This window comes from Bremia lactucae, linkage group LG3 (assembly GCF_004359215.1).
Source record: "Bremia lactucae strain SF5 linkage group LG3, whole genome shotgun sequence".
NCBI classification, from domain to species: domain Eukaryota; phylum Oomycota; class Peronosporomycetes; order Peronosporales; family Peronosporaceae; genus Bremia; species Bremia lactucae.
Window position 1 is genome coordinate 3,501,040 of NC_090612.1, and position 12,785 is coordinate 3,513,824.

General features: G+C 44.6%; 5 protein-coding genes across 5 annotated transcripts; 3 read left to right on the forward strand and 2 right to left on the reverse strand.

Moving 5' to 3' along the window:
* Nucleotides 1–390: 390 nt before the first annotated feature.
* On the reverse strand, nt 391–1,342 carry CCR75_007952 (uncharacterized protein). Its single transcript, XM_067966008.1, has 3 exons — nt 1,132–1,342; nt 845–1,065; nt 391–752 (listed from the first exon to the last, which is right to left on the reverse strand). Exons 1-3 carry the CDS (start codon nt 1,304–1,306, stop codon nt 549–551), a joined length of 600 nt encoding a protein of 199 aa, XP_067815069.1. The 5' UTR covers nt 1,307–1,342; the 3' UTR covers nt 391–548.
* Nucleotides 1,343–1,509: 167 nt separating this feature from the next.
* CCR75_007951 (uncharacterized protein) lies at nt 1,510–4,671 on the forward strand (the record flags this gene model as incomplete). The annotated part of the gene is made up of 1 exon (XM_067966007.1): nt 1,510–4,671. The coding sequence occupies one exon, from the start codon at nt 1,510–1,512 to the stop codon at nt 4,669–4,671; it is 3,162 nt and encodes a 1,053-aa protein (XP_067815422.1).
* A 1,162-nt stretch (nt 4,672–5,833) lies between these two features.
* On the reverse strand, nt 5,834–12,693 carry CCR75_007948 (uncharacterized protein). Its single transcript, XM_067966004.1, has 10 exons — nt 12,607–12,693; nt 12,387–12,543; nt 12,179–12,330; nt 12,033–12,104; nt 10,302–11,956; nt 9,395–10,232; nt 8,865–9,302; nt 8,590–8,789; nt 7,936–8,524; nt 5,834–7,864 (listed from the first exon to the last, which is right to left on the reverse strand). The coding sequence occupies exons 9-10, from the start codon at nt 8,146–8,148 to the stop codon at nt 7,802–7,804; spliced, it is 276 nt and encodes a 91-aa protein (XP_067815102.1). The 5' UTR covers nt 8,149–8,524; nt 8,590–8,789; nt 8,865–9,302; nt 9,395–10,232; nt 10,302–11,956; nt 12,033–12,104; nt 12,179–12,330; nt 12,387–12,543; nt 12,607–12,693; the 3' UTR covers nt 5,834–7,801.
* Nucleotides 6,125–7,705, forward strand: CCR75_007950 (uncharacterized protein; the record flags this gene model as incomplete). Its single annotated transcript, XM_067966006.1, has 3 exons — nt 6,125–6,225; nt 6,289–7,213; nt 7,286–7,705. The coding sequence occupies 3 exons, from the start codon at nt 6,125–6,127 to the stop codon at nt 7,703–7,705; spliced, it is 1,446 nt and encodes a 481-aa protein (XP_067815421.1).
* On the forward strand, nt 8,235–8,960 carry CCR75_007949 (uncharacterized protein; the record flags this gene model as incomplete). The annotated part of the gene is made up of 4 exons (XM_067966005.1): nt 8,235–8,400; nt 8,454–8,524; nt 8,590–8,796; nt 8,871–8,960. The coding sequence occupies 4 exons, from the start codon at nt 8,235–8,237 to the stop codon at nt 8,958–8,960; spliced, it is 534 nt and encodes a 177-aa protein (XP_067815101.1).
* Nucleotides 12,694–12,785: the final 92 nt, after the last annotated feature.

A 12,785-nucleotide genomic window follows, 5' to 3' on the forward strand; every position in this document is an offset into this window, starting at 1 on the left:
CCTTACGTCACTCCACGTACACTAGTACGTGCAGAGGAAGACTTCTCTTTAAGGTTACTAGCTTAAAGAGGGTAAAATGAAAACTGTATTAATATAATTAAGTATCTCTTCTTTCTTTCTGTTAACTCTAAATTAATTATTAACTAATACTAAACATCCAATTGAAATCTTATCTTATCTTATCTGTCTCTCTCTTTTGTTTATATATTCAGTTGATTAGTCTGCGGGATGAATAGATATAATGGCCTATACGTATTTATGAATAAGATTTCTGAACATTACTATTCAAAATAATATCCTCCAAATATATCTACCTGTTAGATAATATATTTATTAACAACCCTTTAGTGTTAATTTCATGTAACGATACACCCCGTTACAGTTTTTGGGCGCTGTCATAAATGTATGAAATTTTGGGCCGATTTACCGATTTACCGATTGCACATTCTATGACTTAAATATGTAATTCACACGTAAAGATTATCATTGCAAAAAAAGCGCAATTAACTGCTAAACTAACCAGAAGTGGCTAGATGTAGCGAAGGGAGCTAAAGTGCTGTGCCACGCTCAAGATTCTGTCGAATTTCCACCGTGTACTTGTCGAAAGCCTGAGAGGCCTTCCGGTTAAATATGCGATTTTGGCCATTGATATAATCGACGTCTTCGCCCTCATAGTGCTGGCGTCGGCGACTAAATTTCTTGCGCGATTTGATGCACTGCTCCAATTCCTGGGCCATGCGCTCGAGATTAGCCTGTAATCATGCAAAGTACACATTTTTCTTGTTAGCAAATCTTAATGTTCAAAGCTCCCAACACAGAGCATAAGGCAATTAAGAAACCATACCTCCTCCACTTTGTCATTCTTGCCGTAGGTTAGCTCATCACCAAGTGGATTTCCATGAGTAGTAATCACAGCGACAACAGACTCTTCAGACACAGGCAAATTTGCAAGGCGCTTTTTGTAACCCTTGTACAGCGAGTCTTGATTAAATACATCCCACCCAAAAGCAGCTTTTCGCTTCTCTTTCTTGCTCATTTTACTAGCCTTCATTGCTGCAATTTCGGCTAAATTATAAATCCAGTATGTCAGCAATAATCTCGGCTTACTTTTATGCATGCGATTCAACAAACCCGTCTCGTAAAGATGAATCTTGCCATTTGCATCAACCAGCTTCTTTTCCTGACGTGAAAAAGGCAAGTAATCAACACACGCTCGCGCAACGTCCACGCGATTCTCTTCAAGATCAAGGGAGAAAGCAAACCTCTCTTTTTTTGTATTGCTCTTCCCTCCTGGCTTTCTTGTCATTGTTACGTAAACGATCGTGCTCCGCCGCCACCTCCTGCGAAAACACGAGCACAGCTCAAGTAAACCCCACAAACCTGCAGTCAATGAAACTGCACTGAACCTGCTTGTTTGCTTTCCTTCCTGCGTTCATCTTCATACGCAGCTCAAATAGTTTCCTCTGCGCCGGTGTCATGGTCGTTAACTCGTCCTGCTCAAGGTCCGCCATGCTGAAAGAATCGTTTCTACATAAGAGGACATTTTATTTAAATTCTAAGAAAGAGGACTGTTTTGGAAAATTTCTAGGCAATTGTCATAAAAAAAAGGTTGGACGAGCGGAGCGAAACCTGATGCAGGATTCGGCCGCTGACGGCTCACTTGGCGCTGCTTTAGAACTTCTGGAGCAGCAATTACTACCTGTAGAGCGCGCAGTGCTTGAGAGTGATTATAAATTTATCATCAATGAACAGCAGGCGCTCAAGGATATGGACGAAATTGGTCCACTACTGGCAATGGCGAAACTCATCTGCGAGGGTGAGTATGCGAGCGTCTTTCGTCTGCCACAGGCGCACAAGCTTTTGCAATTTGTCGTCCAAATGCGAAGAGAAGGACACTCGATTGAAGACGAGGACATGCATATTTGTAATAGCATCGCATCGACACTGCAAAACTACCTCCTGGATCAATGCGACACTGTCGAGAATCGCCTCGTGGCTTTTTATGAGATTCTATTTGTTGGTATAGCCTTCTTTAACATGTACGTGCAAGCGAATTATACAGGACCGGCATTTGAAACGGAAACGCTGTGCAACATACTGGAGCTATGCACGCGTCTCGTGACATTCTCTACTGAACGCGACGACCTCAAGTCACACAGCGAAGCACTTGTGGCGCTACAAGTGGACGGTGAAAGTCCATTTTCGATCTGCCAATACCCGCAATTTCTTCTCGTTGGTCGCTGCTTTCTGAGTTTTGTAGGCAACTTTGATTACGATAACTGGTCAATCGCGGCGACTCAAGTCGTGAGTGGCCAGAATGACAATGAAGTGTCGGATCATGTCGTGGAAGGGCCAGGAAAGCGTCACATAGGTCGTGGCGCTGCCGTCTGTGCTTTAAGCAAGTTGAATGGAACAATTGCGTCGGCTTCGTGGTGGAATGCACGTGCCGCCGTGGCGCACGAGCGCTTGTTGCTGACCAAACAGCCGTCAAACACCTTGTGGTTCGAAGCTCGTCGTGGGTATCTCAAGACCGTCAACACGACTCGGCTTTTTGCTCTTGAAACCAAGTCTCAGTATCTCCTCGCCCTTGCGTACGTGGAATGGGGCCTCACGCAGCACTATTTCGACAAGAACAAGCATGGCAAAGCAACATTTGCACGTGCAAAAGACATTGCCGGTGTCAATGTCGCACTTAGCGGATCGATGGGCAAACGCACCAAGTATCAACAAAAGAGTGTCGCTCAAATGGTCTTGCTTGCTGCGTCCAAGATTCATCCTGCGACAAATGACAACGACGCATCGGTCTACGCAACAGCAATGGCAACGTCGACACACGTGGATTTCGGCGGTACGCAAATGAACGCACAAGGGGAGAAGAATCCAAGCGATAGCGCTCCTAGTGCTGACGCTAGTCGCACTCTTGAGGAAAAGCACCTTGAACAGCTTGTGCTTGACGGGGACGCCTCGTATCGCAATATTAACTTGGACCAAGTGGATCCAGACAATTATCTTTTAGAGGGTATTGCATTTGAAGACCACAAGCTTACGCACCAGGCGAATTTACAAATTGTCGACCAAATTGTCTTGTTAGGATTATGTCTTGATGTGAAGAATAGTAACGCGAATGATGGCCTCACGCGCGAAGAAATGCTGCCTTATGTCACGCGTGTGCTGGAAAATCCAAACAATTGGATGGTCTACTCGACAGCGCTATTAGAACGAGCATGGCTCGAGTGCGAAAGCTCAAAACGTCGCGAACGCGCTGTGTTGCAGATGCAAGCGCTTGTTGACCAGCACACGACACGACTTACGATCACGCAGAATACTCTCGAATCCATTGCCGACGCCGCACCCGCTCGCGAGCGCATGCAATTCGTATATGCATTGGCTTTTCCTCCACGATATGCATTAAAGCGTGACTTGGCCGAGCGCTACTTTAAGCTCGGAGTTCTTGGGAGTGCCGTGGCAATCTGCGAAGAATTGGAAATGTGGGATGACGTGGTCAAGTGCTATCAATTGTTAGATAAACCAACGCGCGCCGAAAAGCTCGTACGCGAGCGCTTAGCAATTGTGCCGACTCCATTCATGTGGGTTACACTCGGAGACCTTACTCAGGAACCATCCCACTATGAGACGTCGTGGAGACTCTCAAAACAACGTTTTGCTCGTGCAAAACGTTCGCTTGGACGCTATTACTATGAAAAACGAGACTACGAAACAGCAATCAGTCACTACAAGGATGCCGTGCTTGTCGGTCCAATGCATACGGGGGCTTGGTTCACTCTAGGCGCTATTGCCATGCGCATTCATCGCTGGGCCTTTGCTATGCGTGCATTTACTCGTGTGGTGCAGTTAGAACCAGACAATGGCGAGGCATGGGGCAACTTGGGCTCGATTCATTTACACAATCAACGTTACGCCGAGGCTTTTGCAGTGTTTGAAGAAGGGTTGAAACAAAAGCGTCATATGTGGCAAATGTGGGAAAACTTTGCCTTGTGTGCCATGGAGACGAAACGCTATGGCGAAGCTATGTACGCAATGCATCAGCTTCTTGATATGCGTGGCAAGCATAAACGTCCTATTGATACTGAAATGCTTGCATGGCTCGTAGAGGCGATTGTGTATCCTGATTCCCTCAAGCAGGTGCAGCATGGAGTTGAGTTGATGAAAACTGCTGGCTCTGACGACGAAAGGGATGAAATGAGTGACGCTGAAGACTTGCTGGAGCTTGACGAGGGGGCAATAGCCATGGACGCGACTCCTTTGCGGTCGGATTCGCACTATAAAAAGCAATTAGCAATGCTACTTGGCCGGATTACATCGATCGTTACCAATGATCCCAAGGTGTGGCAAGTGTATGCGCGCTTTAACGATGGCGTCGCAGGCCGTGCTGATAAAGCTCGTGATTGCCGCTTGAAGCAATGCCGCGCATTGCAAGTGGCGGGCTGGGAGCGCGAACAGCGCAAGGTTGAGGATCTTTGTGCTGCTGCCATTCGACTGGCCGACGACTATTTGAAAGAAGGCACCAAGAAGTCTCTTTACTCGTGTCGTCTCTACATTCGTGGTGTGCTTAAGAAGGCGCAAGTAGACTTTGATGAGCTGGAGGTTGTGAAGATGCTTGCAGCAAAGCTCGATGATGTTAATGCTCGAGAAGCGCAAGCTCGAGACTAGAAGCAACGACTCTTTTTATTGATTTGGGCAAGCATTTTTTTTGATAGAGCGCTTCACAATGATTTAAAACATACCGATCTTGTGCTTGCGAAAAGGAATGATCTTGACACTGTATAATGTTATAATCTATAACGTGGTTAGATTCATGCAATGATCTTCTCGGCTCTCATCATTGCTAATCCACATCAGTATTATTTGGATAGGCAAAGGCATTCGAAGCCGATTATAAGCAGGCTTTTCATCGATTCACAGGATTTTATTGCCACTGGAGTAGTCGGGTCCTTTTTCCTATTATTTATCTCGAATCGTTCTTGTAACTTCGCCATGAGATGATTTATTTAAATGTGTAAGAATCGGGGTGTTTTAAACATTTGTATCCTTGAAAAATGAATTCCTCAAATTTCAGATTGACGTGATACTTACTTACACGTACAAATTTAACTTTTTTACGCGGTCAATTTTGGCGCCACCCAGTCAAACTGTGGGCGGTGTCAGCGAAAAAGCTTTTATAAATACGATGCCTCCGGAGCCGACCGGATGGCAGGGTCCTGCCAGAAAGCGCAAACGCGAAGCTATCATTCAAAAGTGTAACCTCAAGAAGATTTCACGTAATTCAAATCGACCAGCCAAAAAGAAGGAGCCCAAGATTGTTTCAAACCTCGAGCTCATAATTGAGACAGAACCGCAGAACTTGCTAGAAACCGAGACAACAGTCTTCTTGCAACTCCTTGAGAACGATGTGAGCCGATTGCCGCCACCGCTTCCATTGCATGATAAGTACCAAGAAACAGCTTACTTTTCAATCTGGAAAAGCCTCGAGGAGTTTCGATTGCCATTCAAGAAAACAGAGCTTCAAAGTCTCGAACAACGTCAATGGGTACGCCGACCACCACCGTTTGGAAAGATCAGTCGGTGTGTCTATGTGTCTAGTACGATGCCCATTGCTGACTTTCCTGTCCACAAATGCACGTGTTGCGAAGGGATCTATAAATTCACAACCAAGCGCACAACCATGATAGCCAGTGTTAAAGCTCAAAAAGAGCTCGAAGATAAGGACGTTTCTGATCAATTGGGATTACATCGTGTAACAGACGACGTTGTTTATTGTGGTGAAGGATGTTACAACCGAATGTTGTTCATCAGTTGTTCGGATAAAACGTGTTCTGCACCTGATCCGGCTTTGTGTAGTAATCGGGCTATTAAGAGACGAAAACTTAAATCTATGCGTGTCGAATATATTGTCGGTCCTGGCTTCGGGCTGTTTACGAATGAGCCCATTCGAGCGGGGGAATTCGTGATCGAATACGTCGGTGAAGTGGTTGATAATAAAGAATGCGAACGAAGAATGGCCAAGTATCGAAAGAATGGCGAGGTGAGTTTGGCTTTGCAACATCCAACTCTTTCGCGGGTCTTCACTCACTTTATTTTCACTGGGTAGGTTAATTTTTATATGATGGAGTTGGAAAAAAACACAGTTATTGATGCGAAATCCCGCAGTAATGAATCGCGATTTATAAACCACAGTTGCGATCCCAATAGCGTTACCCAAAAATGGTACGATAACCGGCCTCTTAATCGTTGATTTTATTAACACCTTTCAACGTTCGTAACTCGTAGGAACGTGGACGGCATCCAGCGTATTGGTATCTTTGCGCGTCGGAATATCGCACCAAACGAGGAAATTACGATTAATTACAACTTTTCACATTTCGGCGAGGCAGCGGATTGCAAGTGTGGATCGACTGCATGTACCGGAAAGCTTGGTCTCAAGCGCTCGAAACTGACTTCACACACTTCTCCTATTCCGTGTCCTACAAGACCAAGGAAAAAAGAGCTCGTTGACAACGAACCACCCGAGCTGAAACGCTTTGTTCACTTGACATCGTTGGCGCTATTAAAAACTTCCCAAATGGTGGATTCTTGGTGGGATGACTACGGCTATCGTGATCGTCGTTTGTTCTTGAGCCATCGAGTTCGCTGTAGTAATGAGAATACGAAAGAGAATCGAGTTGATGCGACGATTTTGCGACACAACACGCCATCAAGTAGTCCAGCGTCCGTGTGCTCAACAACAACCGAAGAAGATAAATCACGCACACCGCCATACGCAATACCAAGCACTTTTGTCGAAATGAAATTGCGGAAACGCAACTGGTATAAGAAATTCATAGCGGGTGACCATCTTCCAGAGATGAGAGCGCATCAAAGCTTCATCTGCGGAGGCAAGTGTGATTGGACATTTGACATGAATACAAAGACCCCTTCGCCTTTGCCAGGTAGACGGCAAGGATCGGATTGCTTTATTGTGAAGCGCAGTCATGTTGAGCAGATGGCGACTTCGGCAAAGCCGACAAGAATGCGTTTGATTCACCAAAGACCGGGACTGGCTCAAGCACGAGCTCGTGGCATTCAAGAGCTTGTAGCATTTTCTCAATGCAGGTCAAAGTGGAACAAGCGCATATCCGTATCTATAGACTCCGATCGTATCCAGCGTCTAATTGATCGCGTAAATGGGAACCATATTTTTACAAACACGGATCAAGTAAGTTGCTCCTTGAAAAAAACCCAGGTGATCTTATTATCCAAACTAAGTATCTTGACACCAACTTTGTAGAATGACTTGAACGAAGATGCATGCTTTCGCTGTGGCCTCGCCGGCGAACTCATTTGCTGCGATGGTTGTCCTGCTGCTTTTCATCTCAATTGCACAAACCTCGCTATAGTGCCGCCGCGTGGAATCCCATGGTTTTGCTCCGAGTGTACTAATCCCAAACATCTCAAAACTTCGGAGGCCTTGATTCTGTCCAAAGTCGCTGCAAAAAGCACTATGAAAAGGCACACAATCATTCCAACTGATCATCCGACGCGTCACTTACGTACACACACAGCACCTCAAATTCCGAGTCTCAAACCTATTTTTCGAGCTCCGGTTCTTAACGTCAAGCGCCGCTATAAGAAGCGGCATAAAGTAACGGACCGATCGTACCGCGAGCTTGAGCACATGCCGCTTCCTGAGTGGAACGAGACTGAGTAGGAGCACCTTTTAGTATGACGTCTGTTTATACAATAATAACCTTTCATTGGGTAACAAAAAAATACGTCATTTGTAAAAATTAAGATAAAGGTCATTTTATTTGTTCGAGGGGCTCTCGATGCGGTCTTTTAGAAACTTTTCGCTGTCTTCTTTAGCTCGCTGACATATAGTAATGCAACAGCAAATTCTAAATTGTATCAACCTTTGCCAGTTCATAGTATTGCTCTTACCTTAATGGCCGTGACCATAGCGGCGTATGGACCAGATGACTTAAGCTCCGGCACGGGCTTGCCTCCGTCCACCTTGCCCGAAAACGAATGATTAAGCTTTTCATTGCCAGGTAGCGCATTGTACTCATTAGAAGCCTCATCCGCACTTGGAAAGCTTTCGAACGCATGCACGACCTTGCCATGAAAAGTATACGTTGCCTTGATGCCACTCATAATGCTTGCCTTTATCGTTCAATCGGTATAATATGTCAGAATTGTGTTGAATCAGATCGAGACTTTACAATTAACTCTAAAAACTAATGAACCCGCTGCTTGGTGAACTGCGCATGGTCAAAGTACGACACCTTCAATCGGGCGTGTGTTTGTTTACACACCAATGGAAGTGGAACGCTGAGGCTCATGCAGAGGGAGTAGATGCGCTGGTAATGTCCTTTACGCAATTCGCGCGAGAAATTGACGGCGGGGGTTGGTATTATTTCAATTTTGGTCTTTCTGAATGACGGCTTAAATGTACACAGAGGTGGTGCAGGTGCACTTTGACTCGAGCAAAAGAGACAAGAAAGAGCGGTATGGCAGCAGCCCGATGCCCGTATAAGTCTATTAGTATTCATGTGAATTTTGGATGTACCAATAATGAGCCTTAATCTTGTGCAGATTGCTTCTGGCGGACTCGTGATGATTTCGCTTCAAATAGAGAACATTCAAGCAGTTTTGTTTCATGATCGAACGTCCGATGCAGCGTGTGCTGCGCTCAAGATATATTTAAAGCGTATCCTCGAACGGTTTATCGAAATGTTTCAGCACGAACTTGAGCAGTTGCAACCGCAATTGCAAGCGACTGCGACACCTACTGCCAAAGAGGTTTGTCTACTTTTCGAACGCTGTTTTGTAAATTCTTATTATATTGTCACTTGTCGGTTAATGCTTATATGTAGCGCGAAGCTGTTGAAGCCCCTTTTCGGAAATTCGAGGCTGAGCTTGATAGCCAATTGGTGCCCCACGATAGCGACCTCGACAAGCAATGACTGCTGCCCAGAAAAATGGCAAGGTTCTAGGAACGCTGTCATTGTGTATGTTCACTATTTACGGTTGCCAACAATCTTACAAGACACCCATGCGCTCGAAGAGCTTGTTCGGTAAACAGGCGTGCTAACACGAGTTAATCACCAAGTTAAAAGTAAATAATATGTGGATTGAATTTAACCCAACACACTCTTCTTGTGTCGCTGGTTTAGTTCAGTGGGTTTTTCACCTAGAGTAAAACCCCATAACTCAACCTGAACGCAAGAAAATTCTTGCGAGACGGTTAATGGAGGCGAATTAAACGTCTCACAGGCGCCACTTGTCCCCCTTGAAAAGTCACTATCCTAGAGTTACACACATTAAGCATAGCGTAGAATTAATACTCACGTTTATTATCTTGAATGTTTCAAAGGCAAGCAAGGTCTCCTCCACCTACCAGAAACAACCCAAAGTTGCCGCCGCCACCCATAATCAAGGATTCGTCGGAACAAAGCATGAAGTAACTATTCTTTCGACTCCAGTGGTATTTCACAAATCCACCCGCAGCGCTTTGATTCGCAAAAGAAAATAAAAAGGATTCACCTGTTCCATAATAATGAAACGCACGATGCCATTCGTCTGACGCAAACCCACCAAATACATTTGCCTTGGTATCTTTGACCACCAATAAGGTTGGACTTTGCTTTTTCGCTAGTAAAAGTAGTGTCTCCAATGAAGAACCGTTTGTCTCGACACTATAAATTCGAAACCACCGGCACAATTGACTTGTTATTGGCAGTGCTCGATCAATGTATGCGAGATGCTCGATTGTTAAAATGCTGGACGAATCAATCAGCTTTGATGTGTAATCGTTTAAATCATAGGCGATTGAAGGCTTCTTCTTTGAAATGCAGAATAACGATGAATCGTGTGACGGTTCTGAAAGCACTGTGGCCTTCTTTACTTCCTTTTCGACCAATTTTGCTTGCCTTTCCATCTTCCCCGCTTCTTCGTTTTTATAAAAATGACGTATTCTTGTTTCCTCTTTCCATGCGGCTTGCAAGTCTTTCACGGTGGAAGGAGATCTATTCAACAATTTTTGAATAATCTCTTCAGTTTCAGTAATCACGCGGGTGAAAGATGCTGCTTTTGGATCAAGCTTACTCCATAGATGGTCAAATACTTGAAACATCAACATAAATAGCTTGTTAAAGTACATTTCTTCGTCAAACAATTTCCAAAATGGTTCCAACGACAAAGCCACAATGTCGATCTCTGAATGCTTTGAATCAATACTGAAATTATTCAAAAAATGTCAGCTTAGTAGAAAAAATCTTCATTGATAAAGCAAAATGGCAGCTTACACCAGTTTCAGGAGCTTCACCAAAGACTCACAAATAGACGAAGCCACCAAGCCAGCATCATAAGTCGGGAGCTCAGACGGTAGTGCACGCATCTTAAGTAGCGATAATGCATTTGAATCAGATTTTAACCACGATAAAAGAGCTCCTAGTAGCAGCATACCACCCTTTTCAAAATTACTTAAAATGCTTGGCCTATTAAAACCAAATTGTTCCCAAATACCAACGAGTTCCCGCTCAATTGGATCACAAGCTGCCGAGGAGGTCGCTCCACTACTAGTAGAACTTAATGGTGACGATGTTTGTGTAGGTAGCTGCTCGGAGCTAGAAAGAGCCTCCATGTTTAAACCACATTCGGAGTCTGAATACATTGTCAATGAATTACACACCTTACCCGGCCATAATTTGTTGTCCCCTTTTAGTAAATAATCGCGAAAGAATCGAGTCATCTCGTTTACGCGTTGCCTGTCCGACAAAGATGCCATATTTGGTTGAAGTTTCATCTGATGCGACACCATGCCAAGAGCTTTCTTTTTGACCTCTAAACGTTCCAGTGCATCATCAACTTGCACACGTACACCATTAAAGATAATCGAAAAGTGCTCAATCATCCTTTCCACAACTTGAGCACCAACTGCTGCATATCGTACCTCTTGAAATTGTGAGTGCGTACTCATGCGTGATTCTTCAGATTGCACAATAAGTCCGGAATCATTTTTGAATGCAATAACGGGTGCTAAGACACTGGATGCTGTAAGCAAATCGACGCCATTATCAATGGAATTCTCTGGCTGCTGCAACATTTTCATCAAACCAATGACTCGCATCAATACGACCTGGCAGTGCACAGGTAAATCATTCACTAAGCATGCTATGTTTCGAATACTTGCATCTTCATCACGTAAATGTCCAGCAGCCACGAATGCATCGTATTTGTCATTCGTCACAACCGAGTTGGGCAAATTTCTCAAAAAATCCAATACCAATGCTCCTGCGCATCGCGGGTCCAAGTCTCGCGGCACTGAGCCTTTCGTCTCCACCATTTCTCGTAGTTGGTTTAAGCGCCCGCTCAAGACTGTAGCTCGAAACAATCGCGGAGTGTGTGGATGTTCTTCTATTATCGCAATGCAATCATTCAAAATGTTCGGGAGCGCCAAAAGCGGATCAATCAGAGCGTACCGACTGTGAAGTGAATTTTTCGAGAGAGAGGCTAAACTGACGCCAAAGACGTACTGCCACGGTTTAATGCCTTGAAGACGATATGCAAACAAGCCCGAAGACATGTGGACAAATTCGTCGTCTTTTTCCTCGATCGCACTGATCTCAGTACTTGGTCTTTCCTCGTCTACAATATTCTCGATTTGAACAAATTCAGAATCAAGAAATGATTTACTTGAACCAACTGCTGCAGCAATGTCTGCATCTGTAATTGAAGCAACGATGTCTCCATTCACATTTTCCGAAATCAACTTTGGTTCCAAGACTTTTGCTTGTTCTGATACACGAAACGATTCGCCATTGACTTCAATGGCAAAATGCACGTCTCGAAGCGCAATCACAAGCTCTAAAAATAATCCTAGACCCTCTGAGCAGCAAACGAGTGACCATTCTTCGTAATGACTACGAATTAATTTTTCACAAGTCATGGAAAATATCATCTACATCAGTGTGCAAAGAAAACGCTAACAGTCAACAGCTTGCACGAAAACATCGATACGTGCGCTCAATGCTAACCATTATACTTGATTCGATGGTATGGTTGTTCAAGGCAATCTTGAGCCAGCAGCGCGCTTTCTCTACATCGGTCTAATCCATTTATCAAAAAATTAATTCGATAAGACAACATGAGCTCAAAGGTTTCGAATAACATGCAAGCCAACCTCTGATAGAAATGCTGCCGATAGAACACTCTGTACCAGCGTCGGTTCGTCGAGGATGAGCGTGCTCGCAGATAGCACATGCCACCAACACGGCTGCTCACTGTTGCTGCGGGATTTCAGTCCCAAAATTAAACATTCGTCAAGTGCCACACCTAGTGGTTAAATTCCTTAGCATCTTTCGAGAGCCATTTGTACGAATTCAACGTACAAAGCTCGCCAACACAAGAATCACGCTCTGTCAGCGGCAAGCGCTTTTCGCGAGGAAGTGATACCATCGGTAAACCCTCTACGTATTTACTTTTATCAGCACCATCTGCGGCATTTTCCTTGTGTAGCACGTCTAGTGTGGCGTTCTTCAGCCGCGTCTAGATAATAAAAATACCGTTTCTTAGAACTTATCCGCTATATTATTGCCTACGTATCAATACCAGCGCATGATAGCGCTCCTGAGCGCAAGCATCGAACGTGACACTCTTGTCGTCACGACGCATTGCCAGCCAATGTGAGATCTTGCTAAGCATCTCTCGTTGAAGGGATTAAGACTGAGTAGCTGCTTGTGACGAAAAATCAACGTTTTCACCATTTCTGATTGGTTTAATGATGGGTA

Bases quoted from the DNA above. Each gene is read 5' to 3' on its own strand.
- CCR75_007948 (XM_067966004.1), bottom strand. From the start codon at position 8,148: ATGAGTGGCATCAAGGCAACGTATACTTTTCATGGCAAGGTCGTGCAT. The intron at 7,865-7,935 runs GTAAGAGCAATA...ACTATATGTCAG, and splicing joins CTATGGTCACGGCCATTAAG to CGAGCTAAAGAAGACAGCGA.
- CCR75_007952 (XM_067966008.1), bottom strand. From the start codon at position 1,306: ATGACAAGAAAGCCAGGAGGGAAGAGCAATACAAAAAAAGAGAGGTTT. The intron at 1,066-1,131 runs GTTTGTTGAATC...TTTATAATTTAG, and splicing joins GATTCATCTTTACGAGACGG to CCGAAATTGCAGCAATGAAG. The intron at 753-844 runs GTATGGTTTCTT...GCATGATTACAG, and splicing joins AGAATGACAAAGTGGAGGAG to GCTAATCTCGAGCGCATGGC.